The 26147-nt window shown below is 43.6% G+C and overlaps 1 protein-coding gene across 2 annotated transcripts in view; it reads right to left on the bottom strand.

Annotated features, from left to right (window-relative positions):
* Nucleotides 1-26147, bottom strand: part of WDR72 (WD repeat domain 72) — an 896838-nt gene that overhangs the window by 550503 nt on the left and 320188 nt on the right. For both annotated transcript variants that reach the window (XM_069222448.1, XM_069222449.1), the window contains 2 exons: nt 9340-9560; nt 5391-5574 (listed from right to left, as the gene is read on the bottom strand). In XM_069222448.1, coding sequence (XP_069078549.1) covers nt 5391-5574; nt 9340-9560 — 405 coding nt within the window. The remainder of the gene's footprint in view (nt 1-5390; nt 5575-9339; nt 9561-26147) is intronic.

Below are 26147 nucleotides of genomic sequence, written 5' to 3'. Positions count from 1 at the left end.
TGCTGACCTGTTGCCCTCCTTGCCTGGGTGAGAAGGACTGGACCCACATCACTTGAACCCAGAACCAGAGTGACTCAATAGGCTTGTTGGCTTGCCTCCTCATTGAAGTCTCAGGGTCATAAAAGACTTCCAACCTACCTGCAACAGCACCTGGACTCTTCCAACCTACATGCTACAGCACCTGGACTCTGCCATCTGTGAGTACTGACCTGACAAGTGGCACCAATCCAGTCCTGGGCCACTGGAAGTGGGTATAAAGTGCTGCTCAAGCAAGAATCCATGCATTGTCGACATTGCGCCACTCAGAGCCAGAACATCTCCATTGACGCATCACCACCACTGCAAGGATCGAGTGCATCACAGATGGCATGGTGCATCGCATCCAACTCTGACGCATATCTGACTTTGCACAGCTTGGCGCCAAGGCATCACCTCTATCCTAAGGATCGAAAAGGATGCATCACCTCCCCTGCTACTTGCAAAATCCTTGACATTGACGCAAGCAAGGTACTTCGCAGCGGACCAAAGCTAGTCCTTGTGCCTGACCTTCGATCCATCACAGTCAGCCTCAAGTTTTGGATTTGACTCAGTGTAGCACGACCAGATAGCCCCCAGTTGGCACTTTATGCTTAAATAACTCTGGTTCTACTTATTGGATTGTTGTCGTTTTGGTCTTGTTTTGTTCATTACATTAAACTCCATGTTTGTACCCAGGTATGCTATCTTTTTGTGTGGGTTTCTTTTTTTTTACTGTTTGAAGTTTTGCACAAATACTTTACACATGGCTTCTTAAGTTAAGCCTGACTGCTCAGTACCAAGCTACCAGGGTCTGAGAACAAGTTAATTTATGGTGTGTTTGGGACTCATCCTGACTAGGATTGTGGTTCCTGCTTGGACAGGGTGTATTCTCTGCCAGCCTGAAATCCACTTCCTAACAAGGACACTTTTCTCCTGCCTCCCTTAGTAATGCACTGTTACCTTACACATATAAATTGTTATTGCTTTGCTTATGATAACATTTGTCTGTTCTGTATCACTATTGTTCTTGAATGTGGGGACGCTAGTTTCTAAGTATACTGGTACCTCTTCTGTGAAGCACTGTAACATCTTCAGTCCACGTTCACTCTATGAAGGTTAGAAGAAATAATTAAATTATTTTAATGGTAATTCCATTACACTAATTACACTGTCTGTCCCCTGAAACTGCATCAAATCCAGTTACCTGCATGGAGCCAGTGTCTGGTGCCTGCCAGGGGGACCCTGCGTTCAGGAGCTGTATACAGGTTTCTCTGTGGAAGAAGTTGCTTTCAAGCGCAGGTGTCTGGAAACTGTGTTTACCTTAATGCAATTATCAATAAGGAAAATATGTTGCCCGGCTCCTGACAGTGCTCCTAATAGCGAATATGTTTGACTTTTTTTTTATTTCTGCATGTGAAGCAGCATATGAACACCGATTCTACTCCAGAGGCATTAAAAACAGGCCAATGTTGCAGGTTTCAGAATTTACCGGGCTACTTTGCCTGCCACTAAAATAGCTATATGCTACAAGAGAACAGTCCTGGTTCAAATATCACAAAGGACAGGGTAACGAGACAGGGAAACATTAAAGTTACCTCCTAAAGAAATGAAAACAAATTACATTAGGATTTAGAAAACTCACTCGCGAATTTATGACTTTTTAACACAATTTTTTAATCCGAGGGAAAGGTGTATTGTTAATTTTTAAAGCTTAACACCACGTTACAGAATGTTTATACTGGGACTGTGATAATGTCTTTTACCAGTAGGTGTTGGCACATAACTGCCTCACTTTACAGGACATCCATTTTTTTAACGATTGCTGTTAAAATGCCTGCTAGAGAGTGACAGTCTATTAAATCTACAATAATAGGTGGTTTCTTTAAGAATCAGCAACCACTACACTGATTACCTGTGCTTCCACACTTCAGGCACAAATACTTCAGTTCAGTTTTCCTGACTACACATTTGTGAGCTCTGCAATTAATTATCTTCCATTATAACCATCATCAATTAGCTCAAAAGCTTGTCTAGATGGTGAGTGTGCTGAAGAAGCTAGAATTTAATGATATTATTTGAAATTGGTAGGACAGTAAATGTGTCTCTTGTTAATTATTAAAACAGATAACTTTTGTTTTTATTTATAGCGTCTAGAAATATCCGGCTCAGCCCTCTGCATTGCTCAGTCAGCAAATCATCTTTTTTCAGTCTCTAACATAAACCGCAGTGTGTTCTTCCGATGGTCCAATAAACCCAGCAATGACACTCGCTGAACTAAAATAAGAAAACATTGAAATTATTGATCCAAACTCCACTCCTATCATCCATTCCATTCATGTTTCTTTTGAAAGAACATAAATGAATAATTTCTCATGTACTCAGAGATTACCTATTTGCAGGCATTTTTATGCCTTTTCACCTACATTTTGCTTCTTAAAATTAACAAGACATTCAGTAAGGTTTGCAGATGTACATTATAGCAGTGGTTCCCAACCTGTGGTCCAGGGACCCCTCGGGGTCCGCGATGCCTCTTCTAGGGGTCCGTGACTGCTTAAAAAATTAAATAATGTTAACAGATCAGGTCCCCAGCGTTCAATAATGACTCAGTAGGGGGGGTTCCCGGATTGCAATAATGATTCAGTGGGGGTCCCCGGGTTCCAGTAATGACGAAGTGGGAGTCCACAGATGTCAAAAGGTTGTGAACCACTGCATTATAGGATGTCAGAGTTAAACAATTGCAACAACTGGTTGCGGGTATTTGTGCAAAGTGGTCAGTTAACCCCACTGGCTTTGCATACTTCTGTTTCAAGCCTAGTACCATGCGAAGAGATCAAAAACCTTTCTTGTAACGCACTGTTGGGCTGTAGCAGTAACGTGCACACAAGAAACGCGAATTTAACATATCAGGGTGTGGGCGAAAGCTACGCAACTACGTTAAAGTTCTGAAAAATCAAGCGTAATGCCGAAAAATGTAAATCCACCATGTTGACCCACTTTTAGCACAAAACGAGTCTTCACATTAAGTTTTGGCTGGAGGACAAATTTAAACAAAATTGTTACCGTGAATGGCACGTTTCACAGTGAAAGAATACTTATGCAAAAAGGTGTGATGGCTAAGTTGAAGAATTTTGCTTAACAAGTGTAACGCTAAATTGTGCAAAATTATGCCAACATAATTTAAATTTGACCCAGGTTTATGGTCAATGCCATGGATTTATACTGATTACTATCAAATTAAATGTCCGAGGTGTAGCGGAGCCTTGTTACCCTAATCGGTATTAGTGAATAGTTGATTTCACCGGAGCTCCATTTGTTGCTTACTTCTTTAAATAAAAAGCATGTTTTGATTGCATCTACACAGGTTTCAACATGAAAGTTAAGGTTGAGGTTCCTTTCCGATTTACCTGTCCTTATACCGTTTCAACCAATTGGAAAGTACTTTAATTGTCAGCACCGACTAATTAGTGAATACTAGTTTAAAAGCAGATACCAGAAGGCACTTATGCAGCAACTGTGATCACTATATTGCACTACGGACAAAAGTGGTATTTATTTTAGAGGTGAAAGCCAAATCAGCGTTGACATTTAACGTGGAAGAAAACGCTGGTTCTGCAGATATTTTGTTTCTACTTATCCCTTCATCATACAAGCTTTAAAGAGTTAAACTCGCCCCGCCCCATTTGTAGCTTCTGTTTAAAACGAGGTTCCTGTGTTTGCCCCGAGACGCCCTTTGTTTGTCAATTGTGCAGAGACTATTACAATACAGCACCTCCACAATCTCCCTGATTGATAGTGCTTAGAATAAATGCTGAAAGCACCTGTGCCAAGGATATATGGCCATGCAGGAACATGTTTTGTGGTCTAGTTCATACTTTTGATGATCCAAAGAAGAAGCGTCATCACTACAAAATGCTATAATTGGAAAAAGACCAAAGATGCTTTTTCACTATTAGTATTTCATTATACCATCTTCTCATCTGTATCCGATGGGCCAGTAACCACTAACATTTTCTGTCGTGGAACTTCATCTTACTTCAAATATTTAGCCCTATAAATAACAGCCAGAGTCCCCTCCCCCCCCACTAAAGTTGCTTGAACTAATAACAGACTTATATTTTACATATTTAAGCAGTTTCCATGTCTAATTACTCCAGGTAACCACTGGAATGTTTTCAAAACATTCTTAAATGGAATTACTACATCAAGAAACACAACGTTCCAAACAAAATTGTAGTGAATTCCATATGCATAGCGTACTCCGCTTTTTAGGTTTGGCTACACACAGCTTTAGCTGTCTGCTTCAGCTCAAATCAGTGCAACATCCAACTTGGTGAGTGGGGCTTTCTGAAAGCGATACTCCGATTTTTGGCTTCTGTTTCTAAGCACCTTCAGACACCGGCTCCATGTGATGTGCGGTATTTTGCAGACGTTAACATTTTTATCATGATAAATGAACTGGTTCATCACTTGCACTCGGGTACTCTCAATCTCAGTGCCTCCCTCCCTCGCCCCCAATCAGTCCAGAGAGCACTGCTTTGGGCCTCAGGTCGATTGACAAAACGTCACTGGAGCTAATGCACAATGAAGACTGCTCCTACCCTCTACAGAAGCCCCTCCAGAACCCGAAGAGTGTCACCAGTGCTTGCTGGCACAGGTTTACCCATCCACAGCCTCAGTGCACCACCTGTGCATGCCACAGCTTCCTCCCCTCTCACAGACCATGCAGACTCAGAACGCCACCTGTCCTACATTTTTGAGTGTTTTTGTAAACTACGAGTTTACTTTTAAATGTTTTAAAATATATTTTGCATAGTTTGGATGATGGTAACTATAAAAAATAAGACACAGGCAGAATGCCCTGGGTCAAATTACCACGTGCATGAAGGGGCTAGCCATATCAATTGCCTAGCTCATTGTTCAGAGGGTATTTGGACAATGTTGGACTTTGGCATTTTCACTTAACTTAATGATTTGCACATCTGTTTGAATGAGGCATTTTCTCTTTTTGTATGTGTTTGGATTGGGCCTCATTTTCGGGGTCTTTAATTTTAGTACCAATTCTTTAATTTCTGACTTAAATATGGTTTAGAGTTTTAATTTCTTTAGGACTTTAATTAGATTGTGATTGGTTGGTGTATTGTCCATAATGCTTGCCTCATTTTTTTCAGGGAATTAGTTTTGTCTGCTAGTTTGCCTATGGATTTTCCTACAGACTGACTCCAGCAAAAGTTAAATATATTTCTGATCCCGGCTTATAAATAATCAACAGTCTGACCAGAGATGTAGGAAGTATCTGGTACACGAACAAACCATGCAAATGATAGATTAGGTTAATGACAGAAAAATAAACATATGGAGAAAAAGCGGCTTACCAGTTTCAATGTCCCAGACATAAACAGAGTCATCTTCACATGCTACAATTAATAGATCTTCAATAGGATGAAACTTTATCGTCTTAACTGGGGAAAGGTGTTTCCTAGCATGCAAGAGACACACTCGATCTTGAAGGTGCAGGAGTGCCACAGAATGGTCACTATATATGCTGCAAACACTTAACTATTAGAGGAAAAAAAAAAGGGGGTGGCTACATGTTAGCAAATTGTGTAGTCCTTAAAAAGATGATAACATACGACACAATCTATTCCCCACAATGCTTCTGGTTTAAAATACATTCACCCAAAAAAAAAAAAAAAACGTGTTATGTGTGCAACTCCCTGAACAAAAAACAACCAGTATACAGTGAAAACGCTCATAGGCTTTATATGAAGAAATGTGTTATGTTAGTACAGTGATTTGTGACAAAAGGGAGTTAAGATAGGGCTAATGGGTGCTGCCTAGAATTGATCTTAGGGTAAGATCAATGACTCAATTTCAATTACATTTTTATTTTCATTGACGCATATATAAGGGTGTGCAAAATTCAGATAAATTGCTTTTGTGTATTTAAGCAAAATTTCAGCCAAGTTACAGAAAAGTTTGAGAAATGCATATCCGTCAATTAGAGCTACATTTTAGAGTAAACTATGTACTTGTAACAAATTTTTGAAGATTGAACACATTTTGCGCTAACAAAAACATGGCACTGCGATCATCAGCTGCTTGCGTAATGTTTTCATTCATTCACTGAAAATGTTTTCCACATATTGCGCACAGTTAAACAAAGTGGTAAAGTGGCATAATTTTGGATTTTTTTTACAAAATTCCAAAAATAACATGATTTACGTGACATAATTTTGGTGAGGTCTTTATAAATTTACATTATGGACACAGGGGTGTGAAACACTTAAAAGAGAGTTTGGCTGTGACCTGACCTACACAGTCTACAGAGGTCCAGCTGAACATTATCAAGAAGAACATACAGAGCTTCAACAGCAATTTTTCATAGATAGAATAGTTGATATTGGAAGTACAAACATTTTACATAATTATATCAAAATACACAAAGATAATTGGGCTTCAAATATTAACTTATAAAAGAAGCGCAGATCTTGGTAAAAACAAGGCTGGGAGTTAAGGCCACAACTTTTAGGAGAAGACATTTGTTGATCAGAAGTTAGAGTAAGTATGTAAGGGAGTGCAGGTGGTAAAGGAAAGGAAGAAGAGGACAGTATTTATTACTTTCCTTAAGACAAAAAGGGGCAGTTTGAGTTTTTATTTTCTTTGAGAACATACAAATAATGAAACATCTGGTCGTCTTCTACCCCGTATTATCTTGGACACTAAAATGTATGCTGCAAGCTCACACTGATACAAACCATCTTTTTCACAAGTACTCCCCACTCCCATTTTTTCTTCCCTTTTTTACTCTCTGCGATTGCTGACATTTCAGAACTCGGGGACGAGAATGCCTGCTTAAACGGTACACACAACGATGGCCGTTCCCCTAAACACAATAACATGCTTTTCTAAAGCAGCAGGCATGTTTAACTTTTGTCTTAATCAAACATAAAGGCACAAAAGCTAGTCTAGTGGCCTCAAGTAACTGCAAAAAGGCTTTTGTCACCCCTACGTGGAACATACAACCTGTAAACAGAATGAATGGCTGTGATTGATAAAAACTCTAACACATAAAAGTCTCGTTTTCGAATTGGGACTTCATTAATTACTACTTCATCAAAACTATTTTTTCATCTGCTGGCTTGCTTCTATAGAGAGGTGGTCTCCGTCAAGATGAGCCTTCATAATATTCTTAGCATCCTCCTTTTATCTGGGCGAGGTATGAATGGCCACATATCAATGATTCTCCTGGATTAATGTGATTCTCAGCACAGCCCCTTTCTACGTTTACTTTAACTAGTGGTATAAACTGGTGTTGCTATCAGTAATGTTACAATTGGAATGAGTAGCATTTACGTTTGTTTAGGTATGTGCTACTATCCATCAACATATTAATAATGATAACTGATCTTCAAATGTTTCCTCTTAGTGCTACCCTTAGCATCAACTAATACACTAATCGCCTAATAATCCACCCCACCTCCCTCATCACAGTTTATATCTTAGTTGGATACATTGCATTAATGGTAAGGACATTTTATAGTTGCTCCCCTACATCACAATCTCATTAAGCTATGTTCCTATACATTGATGACATATGTGAATGCAGAGCTGGGGCCAAGGATGGTTTGAGAAGCCAAAGCAGTCTTGGATTATGTTTTTATACTACCTATCTCCTGCACTAAATGACAAAAACGAATCCTGCACCGAAGGGATTTGAAGGAAGTCGATTATTAAACCAAAAATATTTTTTAAATATAACCTAATGATTTAGTTTTCAGCAAACTGTCCTCAGTACACTAACAGGTCCCCAGGTTTTAGTCGGAGTTCCAAAAACAAACACCTGACAGATTCTTACATTTCATGTACTTGTATAGTGCCCAGCAGCATTATTTTACCTCAGCGGAAAATCAAACACTGGGCAGATTTATGGAAAGTGGCGCTTCACCCTATGGAGCCCCACTTTCCCTGCGCCCCTTAACACCCGCTACCGCCACCATGTGTGCGATGTATTTAAAATACAGCGCACAATGGTGCAGGGAAGGGGGCAGTATCGTCATTTCTCATGATGCTATTGATGTACTCTGCAAGAGTAGCTCCAAAATATTGTTGCTATTCCTGCAGAGCACATAGGGCCCATTCTAAAGAATGGAATCCCCCTTTTTTACGCCTATTCTTGAGCAGGCGTTAAAAGTGCCGGAAAAAATCTCATAGATTTCCTTACACCATTTTTCCATCCCCCCTAAAGGAGGAACGCCCCCTCTGCATACATTATGCCTGGCGCAGGCATAATATAGCGCAAAGGGTTACACAGTGGCGCAATGCATGCATTGAGCCACTCTGTAAATATGGCGCAGGGATTTCGGCCTCGTTGGGCCACATGGACGTAAAAAATAATGACATTAATGTGGTGCAAGGTGGCGCTAGTGCATTATAAATATGCCTCTCTGTACCTTTAAAATGCATGCTGCTGACTCGAAGCTCCCTCAATGTAGGGTGAGCTGGGGTACTCAGGAGCAGTTCCTCTAGTCACTACCATGTAGAACACAACCCTAAACTGGATGCTCCAGTCACATAATTAATTAGATGTGCACAGCATATCGGGTACACCATTACTTTCATGCAGTCAGAATGATGGAATACTGTTTCTTTTGGACCCCCTCGGTTTCAACCATTACAAAGCCTGATCACAATGTTTCTCTCCCAGTCTTGTCCTCTGAGGGTTTAAAACTATAATCTGACTAAAACGATATTTAGCAAAAAAGAAAAAGCGGTTAGACCCAATTGAAACACATATTCTAGTCGCTTCATAAAATAAGGGCCACCATTATTAGTGTTTCCTGTCCTTTGTTTACCTGATACCTGCTTCCAAATGATTAATATAAATTATAATTGACAAACATTCGACTTCAAAAGAGTCAATTATTTTGGGAAAAGACAAAATCGAGGATAGGATTAATATGGTGTTCCTAAAGCTGAGGAAATTATCACTCGTCAGGGCTGGTCCATGAGATAGGGCTTTTTTACCCTTGTCATTTTAGAGCAAGTAGGTCCAAATCATCATGCATCACTGCAAAGCACAGTTTTGCCTTACATCTGACGTTCAAATTCACAGGAAAAGTGATCCGAGCCCCTATTGGCTGATGCGTTCAGTAAAGAGCTACATTTGCAGCAATCATTTTTAGCATTAAATGCTGGCAAGCAACCACAATATAATAATTGAAAGTTAAAATTAAAATCAGATCCACTTTAACAATGCTGACCATAGGTCATAGAAAGGCAAGCCTATAAAGGTAGTGGTTCACGCCTCCCTCCAGCACTTACTGTGTAATCTCCGGCTGGTAACAACAGCTCCACCACTGGGCCAGTTTGCAGCCCAAACGTGTGCAACATCTCGCCAGTGAACACGTCCCAGCAGATTACACGAGCATCCTGGCCACCTGACACAAGCCAGCTTTTATCAAATTTGTCAGATTTGATGTGTGGGTAAAGAAGACATGTAACACTCCGGCTATGACCTTCAATGATCTTATGAGGCAGTGAACCTGAAAAATAACAGAGAAGAAAACATGATGGACTACTTCTATTTCCAAAGGAAATACGCTCTGTCCTTTTAGAGAGTGCCTATTTCTTTTTAGATTAGCTTTCTTAAAATGAAGCATCTTAAAATAGTATAGAATGTATTTATTTAGTTTGATGACTTTTTTTTTTTTTTTTACACCTACTGCCCAATACAAAATGAATGAAAAATGTACCACCAAAACGTAGCACACAAAAATGGCAAACCTGAAAATAGCATTCCTTCAAGTCCAACAGGTTCGATAAAAAAAAGCATATTTCCTACAGACATTTTACATTTTTCGAAGTCACATACACGTTTGTTAACGCTGATCTCATTAATGACATTTTTAATGAATATTCATGTATTTTGAGTGTTGAATTTGCTTAGACAATGTAATCCAGTGAAAAATAATGCACACATTTGAAAGTGTGACCACATGAGTGGCCGTCAGTGTTCACGAAGTGTACTTATTAATGGTTTATTAATATAAAATGTTGAGCTTATGTTTGATTAATGCAGTAATACATCATATTAAAGTTTATACATTATGTATTAGCTTTATTAATTGAAAACCTTAACTTAGCGGAGGTCTTGGCCTAGTTGCACGGCCTCGTGTCAAACTGTATTTCTTAGGCGTTCAGTAAAATGTCTACTTAGAGAATTAAATTGTGATTTTCCACTGTGCTGACCTAATGTGCTCATAGCTGAAAGTCTTTCTCATGAGAACTGCTTGCTAGAAGATGCTGTAATAGCTAATGCAACATTGTTTTATGTAATATGTGTAAGTCTGACTTTCTCAGGAGAATACTATGGAGACACTGACTGGAGTATGAGCTGCAACAATATTGTTACCTGACGAGCAGGATGATGAGAACAGTAATCATCAACATATGAACCGTGTACTAGTAGAAATGTAGATTTGAAGTTTTAGTTTTATTGGATAAAGTGTGAACATGTGGTCCCTTGCCCAATAGCAACTTGGGAAGTAGTTTTAGGAAATCTAACTTCGCTAGATTGCACAGAGAAGAGAGACCGCCATTTCTTTCGTACTCCCCAATGAGCCACTTTGGCCCATTTTCCGTCTTGAGAAGAGACGTGCTTAACTTACTGCTTAAAAGACTTTGCCGTTCCTGAACTTTGATGCTGAATCCTGATGCCTTGCTGACCAGACTAATGTCCTGAGGGTGAAGATTGTCACAGCTGGCTGATCCACACTGAGGATATATATCCCCTTCTGTGCCGCGGACGTAGTGGTTACGTCCCACGGCACAGTGCTCCTGTGCCGAGGACGTAACCATTATGTCCTCGGCACGGAGCCCGGAGGGAGTGCTAAGGCTACCTCCGTGGGGTTCCTCCCCACCCCCCCAAGGCGTGGATGGAAGGGGAAGACCTTCCCCTTCCACCCCCCCACCTCCCCATAATGAGTCAGCACGCAATTGCGCGCTGACATCATTACCCACTGCCGGTCGCACTGGAAGCCATTTGCTTCCAGTGCGGCGAAGGGAGAAACAGGTGGGGGGGTTGGGACAAAGAGACACCGGTGGAAAGGAAAGGCTTTTCCTTTTCCCCGGTGTCTCTTTGAGCATTCCTGCTGCGATCGGGCAGCAGGAATGCCCACTAGACGCCAGGGATTTTTTAAATTTTATTATTTTTTAAATGTGTAAGCGTTTGGGAGCGGCCCCTTGGGCAAGGGTCGCTCCCATTTGGGGGGCATGTTTATGTTGGCCATTTCTGCCCCCCTTGGGGGCAGATCGGCCTATTATTTTTAGGAATCCGCTAGATGGCAGGGATTTTTTTTTTTGGGTTGTATAAAATGTTTACGTGTTTGGGAGCGGCCCCTTGGGCAAGTGTCGCTCCCTTTTGGGGGCATGTTTATTGTGGCCATTTCTGCCCCCATTGAGGCAGATCGGGCTATTATTTTTAGGCTGATATGCCCCCAAGGGGGGCAGAAGCCACTAGACGCCAGTTTTTTAAAAATTTACTGTGAAATGTTTTGCGTTGGAGAGAGGCCCCTTGGGCAAGGGTCGCTCCAATTTGGGGGCATGTTTCTTGTGGCCATTTTCGGCCTATTATTTTTAGGCTGATCTGCCCCCAAGGGGGGCAGAAGCCACTTAGACACCAGGGATAGTGTGTGTGTGTGTGTGTGTGTTTGTGGAGGGGGGGCAACCCCTTGGGCAAGGGTCGCGCCCCTTTGGGGGCACGTGTACCAAGGCCATTTCTGCCCCCCTTGGGGACAGATCAGCCTATTATTTTTGGCTGAAACCACTAGAATGCCAGGGATTTTGAAAAATATGTTTATTTATGTGGGGGGCGTCCCCTTGGGCAAGGGGCACCCCCTCCAAGGGGGACATTGAACAGTTGACCATTTCTGCCCCTTTTGGGGGCAGATGGGCCTATTTTTATTAGGCCCATCTGCCCCTTTTGGGGGCAGAAGCCACGTAGGCACCAGGGATAGTGTGTGTGTGTGGTTTGTTTTTTGTTTGGGGGTGGGCCCTTGGGCAAGGGTCGCTCCTCCTGGGGACACACTACTAAAGGTATTTGCTGCCCTCCCTGGGGCATATAGGCCTATTTTTTAGTAGGCCCATCTGCCCCTATGGCAGAATCCACTTAGGCACCAATTTCTAAATGCTTGATGGTGGGATGTTTGTCAACTGACGAAGTATTTGCATTTGTGATAAAAAATGTTTTCCTCCTTTTTGTTCTAGTTCAAAGCTTTTGCTTTCTTTGCTGTGGCTCCTCGCGGTTTTGGTGGTGGTTGACCTGCGGTTTGCATAGTTGCATGTTTTAGGTAAGTAAAAACAATTTACTCCAAAGGAGTATTGTTGCCATGCATGAATGGCATGTTTGTAGGTGGTGTACTAAATGCAGGTTTGTGTGAAATTGTCCTTAGATTTGTGCACAATGATATTTGTGTTGTCTTATGTCTAATTTGCTTTTCTTTCTTTCTTTTTAGTGGGATATCATTGGTGATTGCTGTGTCTGTGCAGAGTAGTTGCTGGTGATTCAAGCTTTTTCAGGCAAGTGAGCGGTATAGTTTTTGAGTTTATAACTCTTACTAATAAAGCTACACTTTATTACTTATCTTACACAGTGCTGGTTGTTGGTGGTGCATTTGTCCAGTTAATGTTCGTAGGAAAGATCATGGCTAGCCGCAGGATGACCGCTCAGCAGGTGGTTGGTATGCTTTTTGAGTCATTGTCTGATCATGATTATGAGACGGACTCTGCATCTGAGGAAGAGGAAGAAGTGAGGGATTCTGGCAGTGAAGTTTCTGTCAGAGAGAAATCTTCTGCTGAGGAAGCCACACTCAGTGCAGATGAAGGGCCTGTTTCAGAGGAGGACACTGATGTGCCATTAGTGCAGCAACCTGGGGCTGAAAGGTTTCCCGTTAGAAGACCTGAACTCTGGGTTGCCCCAAACATGGAGCAGCCAGAGTTGCCTGCCTTTACTGGTCTCCCAGGGTGTAGAGTCAATACTGAGAACTTTTTGCCTGTCAATTTCTTTGAGTTATTTGTGGATGATGTGTTTTTGGAAGAGATTGTTGAGCAGACTAATTTGTATGCGGAGCAGTATTTGAGGGACAATGCTGCTAGACTTAGGCCGCACTCTAGAGCTGCCCAGTGGATTCCCACAAATTTGGAGGAGATGAAAAGGTTTTTAGGTTTGACTCTTTTGATGGGGTTGATGAGGAAGCAGTCACTGGCTTCTTATTGGTCTACTAGTCCCTTGATGGCAACAGCTATATTTCCTGCAACAATGAGTCGTAATCGGTATTTGCTTCTTCTTAGGATGCTGCATTTTATTGACAATGCATTAGCCTTGCCACAAGATCACCCTGATTCTGACCGTCTTTTTAAGATTAGGCCTGTCCTTGATCATTTTATAGAACGGTTTTCAGAGGTCTATGTTCCAGGCAAAGAAATAGGTGTGGACGAGTCTTTGGTCCTCTTCAAGGGTCGTTTGGTTTTTAGGCAGTACATTCCTAGCAAGAGGGCACAATGTGGAATTAAATTGTATATGCTGTCTGAAAGTAGTACAGGATATGTGTATAATTTCCGTGTCTACACTGGTAGGGATTCCAGTATTGACCCCCCTGGTTGTCCTCCCACTTTTGGAGTTACTGAGAAAATTGTGTGGGAACTTGGTAGACGACTGTTCAACAAAGGTCACCATTTGTATGTAGATAACTTTTACACTGGAGTGCAGTTGTTCAAGGAATTGTTTAGAGTGGACACTGTTGCATGTGGCACAATTTGTTGAAACCAGAAAGGCTATCCAAGGGAGCTTGTCTGTAAAAAACTTCAGAGGGGACAGTGCAGTGCCTTGCGGAATGATGAGCTGCTAGCTTTGAAGTTTTCAGACAGGAGGGATGTCTACATGCTAAGTACCATCCATGATGAGAGTACTTCCCCCGTGACTGTTTGGGGCCAGGTTGCTAAAGTGCACAAACCTGTGTGCATTTTAGATTATAATAAGCACATGGGAGGTGTAGATAGAGTTGATCAAAGGTTGGAACCTTATACTGCTATTCGTAAGTCTTACGTTTGGTATAAGAAGTTAGCAATTCATCTCTTCCACTTAGCAACGTTTAATGCTTTTATTGTGTTTAAGGATAGGTCTCCAGAGTCAAAGATGACATTTGTGAAATTTCAGGAGTCAGTGATAGAGAGCCTTATTGTGGTGGAACAGGCCAGAGTTCCTAGAGAAGCAGTGGTGGAGGATGTGGCTAGATTGAAAGACCGCCACTTTGCTGAGCACATTCCTCCCACACCCAAAAAAGACTTTCCAGCTAAGAAATGTAGAGTGTGTTTTCGAAGAGGTATCCGGAGGGAGACTCAAATGTACTGCCCAGATTGTCCTTCAAAGCCTGGGCTGTGTGTGGGTCGTTGTTTTAAGAATTACCACACCCAGAAGAATTACTGGGAACAACCATGAGTGTAAACTCATGTCTGTTTTGTATTTTCATGTGTTCAGTTTCATGGTTAGCATTTCTGTCATGTACTTACTTAGAGCTTTTGTGTTTGTAGTTTTGTAATTATTTCTAATTAGTTAGGGGTTTCTTTGTTAAAAAAAAAATATATATAAAAAAAAAAAAAAGTGATGCCATTGTGTGTGGAGTGGGGCTTGGCTGAGGGTGTACATATTGACTTCCTGTTGGCTACTGCAACACACTGCCAGCCAAACACCAGTCCACAAACTCCCATCAGCTGGTGTGATTGTTGTATCAGGCATGTGGGCGTATGTAAGTGATGGGCCCTTGAGTGGCGATGTCTATCGATGTGAGTGTTGTAATGTGCTGGACCCGTGGCTGGCGGCGTGAATGGTCTTGTGCGTGTCATGTATGAAAGGTGTGTGAATGGACTGTAAAGCGGTTGGTGCCTTGCCGTGGCTTTACAGCTCACGAGCTGTGAGTCATTGGTCCAGTTTTTTGGCCTTTCAGTTATTGACAGTGCATTTTATTTTTGTGAAATCTCTTGTTAATAAAATTGGATCCACTGAACCATCACTCACCCTCGTGTCAAATCCAACCAGTATGTGTGGTAAAAATGACAAAACCTGCTCCACTGTAATCAGGCGTCGCAGCACACCTGTGACACTCTAGGTGCCTCGGGTAGGACCCCGATGATGAAGCATGCCACTAACTTGGTTGGTGGGTGAGGGGTCTTTTTCACATAACCTAAGTGCATTTCTTTTCACAATTTTAGTGTTTGGCACATCACAGACATATGTGGACACATCAAAATGATATATTACAAAACTACCTGTGTTTGGGGGGGAAGGGGCACCTATGTTTTTGGTCCTGGGTGCGGCCTTCATCTAGGGAAACCTACCAAACCCAGACATTTTTTAAAACTAGAAACCCCAAGGAGACCGGGGAGGTGTGGCTTGTGTGGATCCCCCAAAACTTTCTTACCCTGACTCCTCTGCAAACCTCGAAATTTGCTTAAAAAAGCATATTTTCCTGACTTTCGTTTGTGCAATCACCGCTCCAGCACGAAATTCCTACTCCCCAGCGTTCCCCTCAGTTTCCCATGTAAAATGACACCTCACTTGTGTGGGTCCCCAAAGCAGAGTCAGCCTAAAGATGTAAAAAAAGAAGAGTATGTCCTTATCAACTCGCTGTGCTATCCCCTCTCTCTATACAAGTTTTTGGCCTTATTCCGTTGCAGGCACCAGGCCCACCCAGACAAGTGAGGTAAAGTTTTTATCGGGAGACTTGGGGGAACGCTTGGTGGAAGGAAATTTGTGGCTCCTCTCAGATTCCAGAACTTTCTGTCACCGAAATGTGAGGAAAATGTGTTTTTTTAGCCAAATTTTGAGGTTTGCAAAGGATTCTGGGTAACAGAACCTGGTTAGAGCCCCACAAGTCACCCCATCTTGGATTCCCCTAGGTCTCTAGTTTAAAAAAAATGCACAGGTTTGGTAGGTTTCCCTAGGTGCCGGCTGAGCTAGAGGCCAAAATCTACAGGTAGGCACTTTGTAAAAAAAAACACCTCTGTTTTCTGTTAAAAAATGGGATGTGTCCACGTTGGGTTTTGGGGCATTTCCTGTCACGGGCGCTAGGCCTACCCACACAAGTGAGGTACCATTTTTATCGGGAGACTTGGGGGAACATAGAATTGCAAAACAAGTGTTATTGCCCCTTGTCTTTCTCTACATTTTTTCCTTCCAAATATAAGAGAGTGTGTAAAAAAGACGCCTATTTGAGAAATGCCCTGTAATTCACATGCTAGTACGGGCACCCCGGAATTCAGAGATGTGCAAATAACCACTGCTCCTCAACACCTTATCTTGTGCCAATTTTGGAAATACAAAGGTTTTCTTGATAGCTAATTTTCACTCTTTATATTTCAGCAAATGAATTGCTGCATACCTGTTTTAGAATGAAAACCCACTGCAGGGTGCAGCTCATTTATTGGCTCTGGGTACCTAGAGTTCTTGATGAACCTACAAGCCCTATATATCCCCGCAACCAGAAGAGTCCAGCAGACGTAACAGTATATTGCTTTCAACAATCTGGCATTGCGGGAAAAAGTTACAGAGAAAAACGTAGAGAAACATTGCAGGTTTTTTTACCTCAATGTAAATTTTCTTTTTTTCAGTTGTTATTTTCTGTAGGAAACCCTTGTAGGATCCACACTAGTTACCCCTTGCTGAATTCAGAATTTTGTCTACTTTTCAGAAATGTTTCGGTGTCTGGGATCCAGCATTGGTTTCATGCCCATTGCTGTCACTGACTGGAAGGAGGCTGAAAGCACCAAAAATCGTAAAAATAGCGTATGTCCCAGTAAAATGCCAAAATTGTGTTGAAAATTGGGTTTTCTGATTCAAGTCTGCCTGTTCCTGAAAGCTGGGAAGCTGGTGATTTTAGCACCGCAAACCCTTTGTTGATGCCATTTTCAGGGAAAAAAACAAAAGCCTTCTTCTGCAGCCCCTTTTTCCCCATTTGTTTTTTTAAAAAAACGAAAGTTTCACTGTATTTTGGCTAATTTCTTGGTCTCCTACAGGGGAACCCACAATGTCTGGGTACCTCTAGAATCCCTAGGATGTTCGATAAAAAGGACGCAAATTTGGCATAGGTAGCTTATGTGAGCAAAAAGTTATGAGGGCCTAAGCGCCAACTGCCCCAAATAGCCAAAAAAAGGCTCGGCACATGAGGGGGAAAAGGCCTGGCAGCGAAGGGGATATATTGACTATGAGATTGTTTGCTATGTCTATTTTTGTTTCTAGGTACCAAGCGCTATTTTGATAGAACCATAGTTAGATGTTTTTCCAATTTTGTGTTGACTAAATTGTTTTGCATGAAGCTTAAACATGCTATTGTGATATGGTGTTAGTTAGGATCCTCACTAATGAAATTCAATACATGGAGTAACACTTGATGTCTTTTCTTTCTGAATTTAAATGTATGTAATATCGTTTGTACACTTGTTCTTGCTATTTATTTGATCTGTGATTCTAGAATGTTTAGTAGCTCAAGCTTTGATTAGATTGCAATTCTTTCGTTGTTTCAGTCAGCCAGTGTTGTTTCTATATGTTTATCAATTGATTTTGAGATGATCCTATGTGATATTAGCATTGTTAATATAGGTAAATAAATATTCTAAATTTTACATAAAGGTGTTATTCATGACTGCAAGGTCATGGTGTGTGACAATTACTGACTCCTGTTGATTACTAATGTTATTGATTGTTATTGATTATTGATGTTAATGATTAATTATTGATCTGCATGTATGGGATATATGGTGAGAACATTTTAAGAGTAGTCAAAATGTACATCGAACTAATCGCATCCCCTTGTAAGTTTACTTTATAAGGTCAGACGCGCAAACACGTTTTACACAGATGTATAAATATTTGTACCATAGTGCATGTGTCATGATGTATCATGGAAACTAGATAACATCCAAAATGCTCCCTAATAATAAAAAAACTGTTGTCTTCAAAATTTTCTAACAGGTGGCAAAAACATCTTTATTTAGGTATTTTTCATATGTATTAACTCAGTATCGTGTACGTTGCATCTTTGTGGCTCAGAGAACTGAATACCGTCCTGTCTCTCTGTCCTTAAATTATACATCCATTTTTGCAATTGTAACGCCAGCAAATTTTTTATTTTGTTTAAGCCACCACGTAGTGCAATAATTTGCACTAAATGGATACAGGAGAGGCCAGTGGTGTAGTTTAAATTGATTATTGTCTCCATTCTATTTTCATCAGTTCTTATGAGGGACTTCTATAGCTGCCAGCACACAAGATACACTTTCAAGGTTTGTCGACCTTCCTGAAAGAACCTCTGTACGTCAGCAATTAGTTGATGTCCTCTGAGGTGGGAGTCAGTGCTGTGAGGAAAGGCCAATGCTGGTGGAGTTATCGATGCTAGGGCATTCGTATGCCAAACCCGAAGCACTCCTTGACTGTCTCCCAGGCCCTCTGTGCCTTTTGCAGCTCCCCCTCCCTGGTGGAGCTCTCAGTGGGACAGTCAAGATCTTTAAGGAACTGTTTCAATTGAGCAACTGAGTACTCCTTCAGTTTCTCTATTTCAAACACAGCTGCAGCTGTTGCATCTCAAGATTGAGACATGATGGTCACAAGTGCAAAGTTCCAAAGGCAGAAAATAAGTTCCCAATGAAGTAAAAATAATTTGTCAAGGGATCAGCAAAATCATGGAAGTAGAACAAAAAGGAGTCCTTTAGAGAAAAAGCAAAAGATCACCAAACAAGTAGTATGTGGTCACATAGTGGTCTGAACTCAAACAGTAGTGTACACTTACTCACTGTATGTCAAGTACAAATACAAGTCCAAATCCCAACCTCTGATCACCAATGTTAGAAATGGGGTCTTTGGTTGACAGTCAGGTTACCCCCTGTTCAAGCAAGGACCCTCACTCTAGTCAGGGTAAAAGGGAATCACCCTCAGCTAACCCCTGCTTACCCCCTTGGTAGTTTGGCAGAGCAGTAGGCTTAACTTCAGAGCGCTAGGTGTAAAGTATTTGTACCAACACACACAGTAACTTAATGAAAACACTACAAAATAACACAACACCAGTTTAGAAGAATAGGAAATATTTATCTAAACAAAACAAGACCAAAACGACAAAAATCCGACATACACAAGTCAAGTTATGAATTTTTAGAGATTAAACTCAGAAATAGCGCTTAGAAACAAAAATGCTTCGATGAGATGTTAACACGGCGTCGTGACGGAGTCGTTCCCAACAAGCCAACACCAGCGGCGCCGGACACAGAGTCGTGTAGACCCCCAAGTACAGTACCTTTGGTGAAGAGTGAAAACAAGCCGATGCGCGAAATTGGGGGATTGCGGCGTCTGTGCGAAACGTTGAATCCGTGCACTTCGAGCAGCGTCGGTCACGATGTGGTGCAGCGACTTCCACGGAGTCGCGGACTTCAGCGGGGCTGCAGCGGCGTCGGGCCTGCGAAGAGCGTCGCATTCCAGCGAAGGTCACGGCGTCTGGTGTAGGCGGCGTTACCGGATTCAGCAGAGGCATCGGTCCGCAGTCGTCCGAAGTCGATTTTCTTGGATTTCCACCAGCTTTCCTTTCAAGGGCCCAGGGACTGGATAGGGCACCACTTGTCGGAGCAGGAGTCTCTCCAGAGACTCCAGGTGCTGGCAGAGAGAAGTCTTTGCTGTCCCTGAGACTTCAAACAACAGAAGGCAAGCTCTAACTCAGGCCCTTGGAGATTTTTTCACAAGATGGAAGGCACACAAAGTCCAGTCTTTGCCCTCTTACTCTGGCAGAAGCAGCACTGCAGGAAAGCTACACAAATCACAGGCAGGGCAGCACTTCTTCCTCAGCTATCAGCTCTTCTCCAGGCAGAGGTTCCTCTTGGTTCCAGAAGTGTTTCTAAAGTCTGTAGATTTGGGTGCCCTTCTTATACCCATTTTAGTCTTTGAAGTCACCTTTCTTCAAAGGGGACTCACAACTACTTGTGAAATCCTGCCTTGCCCAGGCAAGGCCTCAGACACACAGCAGGGGGTTGGAGTCGGCATTGTCAGAGGCAGGCACAGTCCTTTCAGTTGAGAGTGACCACTCCACCCCTCCCTCCTAGCAGAGATGGCTAATCAGGAAATGCAGGTTACACCCCAGCCCCCTTTGTGTCACTGTCTAGTGTGAAGTGAAAAACAACCCAACTGTCAAACTGACCCAGACAGGGAATCCACAAACAAGGCAGAGTCACAGAATGGTTTAAGCAAGAAAATGCTCACTTTCTAAAAGTGGCATTTTCAAACGCACAATCCTAAAATCAACTTTACTAAAAGATGTATTTTTAAATTTTGAGTTCAGGGACCCCAAACGCCACATGTCCATCTACTCTCTAGGGGAATCTACACTTTAATCATATTTAAAGGTAGCCCCCATGTTATCCTATGAGAGAGACAGGCCTTGCAACAGTGAAAAACGAAGTTGGCAGTATTTCACTGTCAGGACATATAAACCACATTACTATGGGGGTGATACCGCCGCCCGCCAAGCGGGAACCGCCAGAAGACCGTACCGCGGTCAAAAGACCGCGGCGGTCATTCTGGGTTTCCCACTGGGCTGGCAGGCGACCGCCGAAAGTCCGCCCGCCAGCCCAGCGGGAAACACCCTTCCCACGAGGACGCTGGCTCAGAATTGAGCCGGCGGAGTGGGAAGGTGCGACGGGTGCAGTTGCACCCGTCGCGAATTTCAGTGTCTGCTAGGCAGACACTGAAATTCTTTTTGGGGCCCTCTTACGGGGGCCCCTGCAGTGCCCATGCCATTGGCATGGGCACTGCAGGGGCCCCCAGGGGCCCCGCGGCACCCCCTACCGCCATCCTGTTCCCGGCGGGAGAACCGCCAGGAACAGGATGGCGGTAGGGGGTGTCAGAATCCCCATGGCGGTGGAGCGCGCTCCGCCGCCATGGAGGATTCTCAAGGGCAGCGGAAAGTCGGCGGTACACCGCCGACTTTCCGTTTCTGGCCGCGGCTGAACCGCCGCGGTCAGAATGCCCAGCAGTGCACCGCCAGCCTGTTGGCGGTGCTACCGCGGTCATTCGCCCTGGCGGTTTTTACCGCCAGGGTTAGAATGACCCCCTATATGTCCTACCTTATCCATACACTGCACCCTGCCTTTGGGGCTACCTATGGCCTACCTTAGGGGTGTCTTACATGTAAGAAAAGGGAAGGTTTAGGCCTGGCAAGTGGGTACACTTGCCAAGTCGAATTTACAGTTAAAACTGCACACACAGGCACTGCAGTGGCAGGTCTGAGACATGATTACAGAGCTACTTATGTGGGTGGCACAACCAGTGCTGCAGGCCCACTAGTAGCATTTGATTTACAGGCCCTGGCACCTCTAGTGCACTTTACTAGGGACTTACTAGTAAATCAAATATGCCAATCACGGATAAACCTATCACATACACATTTTACAGAGAGAGCATATGCACTTTAGCACTGGTTAGCAGTGGTAAAGTGCTCAGAGTTCAAAAGCCAACATCAACAGGTCAGAAAAAATAGGAGGTAGGAGGCAAAAAGATTGAGGATGACCCAGCATAAGCAAAAAAAGTCCAACATGCGGAAATTGGGCCTGTCACGTCTGTTGTTGGGTCTGGGGTGGAGTTAAAGTCTCCTCCTATCATTGTGAACCCTGGTGGCAGATTTAAGAGTAGCTGGGAGAGGTCGTCTAAACTTTTCCGAACTAATGTGGGGGGGACATAGGTGCTTACCATATTAATCGTATTCCCTTCAATTTTACCTGTGATGGCTATGTATCGCCCGTGTTGATCTCTTCGTACCTGAATATTTGTCATGGGGAAAGACCAATGAAGTAGTATGGCTACTCCCCTTGAGCCACGAGTGAACCCAGTGTGGTAGACTATCAAAGCCCTTACGAGCCAGGAAGGGACATTTGCTTCCCAGAAGGTGAGTTTCCTGTAACAGGAGTACGTCTGGCCTGTGCCTGTGTATGTAAGTAAACACAGCAGTACGTTTTATCTTATCCAGGAGACCATTGACGTTCCATGAGATGATTTGTGTTTGGTTCATGGGGGGGTGAGTATGTAAAAGGTGTTTGTCATGGCCGCTTGGGCCCCTCTTTAATGGGCCTGGGAATATTGGGGAGCCTTCATCTGGTCTTTGACTCTGTGGGGTGTATGTTTTCCCAAGATCTGTGGAATCCCTGTATTTCCTGCTCTGTCTGCTAGATCTGAAAGTTAAAAATATAATTACCTCCCTTCTAGAACTGGTGAGGTGAACTATAAACTGATAAAGTAGCAGTAACTGTAGTGATGATGATGGACCCCTCTATTCTCCGGATTAAGTCTAGAATTACGGTGAATATTGATAAGATTGTCTTGACATATATACCCCGTTGGTCCACTAGTAACCTCTCATCAAGCGGTCTTTGGCGCCAGTGGCATCACAGCACCAGGCTGCATGACAAGTCTGTGTCTTCCAGGGGCCCGGAGTGGGCCTGTCCCCCACCCGGTGTGACGAGGCTGTCTTCGGAGATCCCAGGGCTTCGGTCCGTGCGCAGGCTCCGCGGTTTTGCCCAGTGGGTTCCGGAAAGTGACTGTGAAGGAGATCTGATCGATGCCCCGCGCCGCCGAGACCGCGTGCGAAGGCTCCGGTCGAGCCGCCGCTCCCCCCCCCGGTCAATTTGGCCGTGGACCCTGAAGGAGTCTGGCATTGTCTTTGCAGAGGCTCAGGGGGATCTCTTCTGTCAACCAGGTTCAGGCTGCAGTCGGGTGGTCAAAGAATTGGGTTTGGTTTTTGTATATTACACGGAGTCGCGCCAGGAACAGAAGTTGGTATTGGATATCCATGGCTTTAAGTTTTTGTTTCACCTCAGTGAATGAGCGGCGTTGTTGTTGAACTTCTCGCGTGTAGTTCGGGAAAAGGAGGACTTTTACTCCATTGCAAAGGAGGTCCCCTTTTGCACATGCCTCTTGCAGTATCGCATCTCTGTCTTTGAAGTTAAAGAGGCGTAGTATCACTGACCTGGGTAAAGATCCCAGAGTGGGGTTTGCCTGTAGGGCCCTGTGGGCTCGTTCGATTGCGAACCACTGTGTGAGGTGGGCAGCGAGGACCCAGGAGCGGAGCCAGTCCTCCAGGTTCTGGACAAGAGATGCTTCTGCTGTGTTTTCGGGAAAACCTACCAAGCGGAGGTTGTTGCGTCTCGATCTGTTCTCGGCGTCTTCGGCTCTCCTGTGCAACTCTGAGGTACTAGCTGTCAGCGCGGAAACCTGGGCCTTGAGGGCGGACACGTCGTCTTCTACCGTGGAGATCCTAGACTCCGCCTCGGTGATTCGGGCCATGGCGTTGCGGAGGTCCTCTCTGACCAGGGCCACGTCCACTCTAACCTCACCAATTTTAGATTCGAAGACTGCCTGGGAAGCTTGGATTGCCTGGAGTATTGTCGCCAATTTCCTGGATGTTGCCTGCGGTTCGTTACCCCCGCCTGGGGTTCGGTCATCCGTTTGAGGCCCAACAGCGCCCGTGGTAAATTGGTCCATGCGGGTCTGTGCTGCCGTTTGTCGTGCCGGTATGTCTTTGCCCATGGCAGGTCTGGTGCGGTTTTCCCGTCAGGGCTTCAGTGTCTGGAGACGCAGTGTAATCCCGTGGGGCCCTGCTGTGAAGGATTGGCGGGACCTAAGGTTGGCACTCCACGGGTTTGTCTGCTGTCCTTGGATTATCAGGTTCGTCTGGGGTCTCCGGGGGTCCCAGCTCCCAGCGCCCGGCCCGTCGGCCGCCCCCAAGGGAGAAGGGGTCTCTGGTTCCCAGATGTTTCTCAGGGTCAATCTCAAGATCCAGCTGTGTGTCCAGGAGGAGGGGGGGGCGGGCGGCCCCCGCTCTCTGGTCCGCGGGGGGGCACGACCCCTGTCTGCCTATCCCACGTTAGGAATCCCTGGTCCCAGAGTAGCTCCAAGCAGTGAGCAGGGGTCGCTCGCCAGCAGGCCGTGCGCACCGATCCCCACCTCTGAACCTGGTGGGTGTGCGTCGATCTCACAAAGGGCTCTTGGTTCTGCTTACCACGGGCCATGCCAGTGAATGGATGGCATGTCGGTTAGAGCGGATGATGGAGGGGTTCAGAGCACTACAAAAGTGCGTCCGCCATCTTGACGCCTCGGCCATGCCTTCCGACATTTGAACCTTATCCGAGACACATAAAGCCAAGCTCTAAATGTACATTTGTATTTTTCAAGGAGAGGTATGACTGTTACAGATTTAGACCAAAAGCTAGTTTGGTTTGCTACAAAGAAACACACTACTCTTAAGTCAACTCAGGAGTGTTACATTAGTTCATGCTCTGTCATGTCATGTTATTTTATGTTATGTTTTATTATTGATTTTCAGTGTAGAACCTTACACACCAATTACGTTGACCCTATGGGCTTATCAACTTTGGCTAAACTCATTTTATGGAATCATTTTACAAATGTTATGCAGTGTCAACCAAGGGCTATTTTGTACACCACTGTTCCCTAATACATTCACTAGGGGTGGAGCAAAATGGATTACAAATTTTCTCAAATATTTAATTATGGTCTATGTCTATGTTTTCTTAATTTTTTCTAAAGCACAATAGCCAAAAAATCATATTTCTTGCAGTTAGAGGATTTCCAAAAACTATAGGCAAATATTGTTTTCTTCAAAAAATGTGTAAGCTACAAGTCAACTATGTTGAATGTTATGTTATTTTATTTCATATGTTGTTTTATGTTACCAATTAGCAGACACTTGGTGTTTATCAGCCTTGTTGAAGCTTATTTTTTGCAACAATTTAGGAAACTATATGCAATCAGTGACAACCCAGTACCATTTTGTAGAATGTCAGACTAATATATTTGCAGGATAATGCAAACTGGATTGCTATTCTGAAAGGGAAAGAGACTTCAGATTTCATTAGAAATCCAGTGAAGCTCTAAAACAGTTCCACAATGTAAGACATGGGATTATTTGTTATGTCTTAAGGGGCTGACAGCCCATGTCAAAGAGCAACCCTAAACCTTGTCTGGGTGAACCACAAAAGTCACTAAATAAACCAATGCTTAGCCCTTTGAAAGTTTGGCACAAAAAGTAGTCAGACTTTACGTAGAGGCAATGAGTGAAGTGTTTATGCAATATGCAAACAGTAATAAGGCAAAAGCACAATACAAGAGAAATCCCCAAAATCAAATTAGAGATGTAGAGAATGAAATAATAAAATGTTTTAAAAACTCCAATCAGTAGAACCAGAGTTGTGATTTTTAAACTTTAAGTATAAAAATAGTCACAAAAGGCATGAATCATCAACTGTGGGTATCTGATCACACCAGACTGGGACAAAGTCAAAAGTTCAGGCAAAAGCGATTTGAGTGGAGGCTAGATACAGGACCAAATTGATCCTACTGGAAGTTTTACCTTCTGACGTCGATCTGAGGAATGTGTGGCATGACTCTGTGGGGCTCTGTGTTACTCTGCATTGGATCCAGTGAAACTGTCTCGAGAACTGTGTGATGCAGCTCTATGAGGCCCAATCTAGAGCTGCTTTAGAGCTAGTGAACCATGTAATTATTCAGGGAGGAGTGCAATCTGACTCCAGCCAAGGGTCCCGGACCTTGAGGACAAGACCTAGGGTTCAGGACTCACTCCCACATAGGCCAGCAGAAGGGACCAGGTCATGTCCAGTTGGGTATAATAAGCGTGAAGTAGGAAAGGCCGCTAGGTTGTTGTGTCCTTGTAGCTCAAAAAGGAGGGTAGCCAGCTCACCCTTGGAGTCCCCTCTAGGACCCTAGGCTCAAAACAAGCAGGTCCAGTCTTCCTTTATAATTTGTATACAGCAGGGCAGTCCTTCTCTTCAATTGGATGCCCCGTGCTGGCCTGTGGGTGGGGGACATCCATTTATCTAACTCTAAAACTGGCCCTGATCAGTTTTTCCCTTTCCACTGAGGTTGTTTCCAGCCTAGCTGTGAAACTAAGAACAAGCAGACCTAGGTGTGAGCTGCATTTGCCAGTGACAGGTTAGACGTTTTCTTAAGTCAGAAAGGCCAGTATGCAGCCCCAAGCCTGCCTTCCGAAGTACAGTCAGGGAAGGGGCAT

The sequence above is a fragment of the Pleurodeles waltl genome, chromosome 3_1, assembly GCF_031143425.1.
Source record: "Pleurodeles waltl isolate 20211129_DDA chromosome 3_1, aPleWal1.hap1.20221129, whole genome shotgun sequence".
NCBI classification, from domain to species: Eukaryota; Metazoa; Chordata; class Amphibia; order Caudata; family Salamandridae; genus Pleurodeles; species Pleurodeles waltl.
This window is presented reverse-complemented; position numbering and strand designations above follow the sequence as displayed.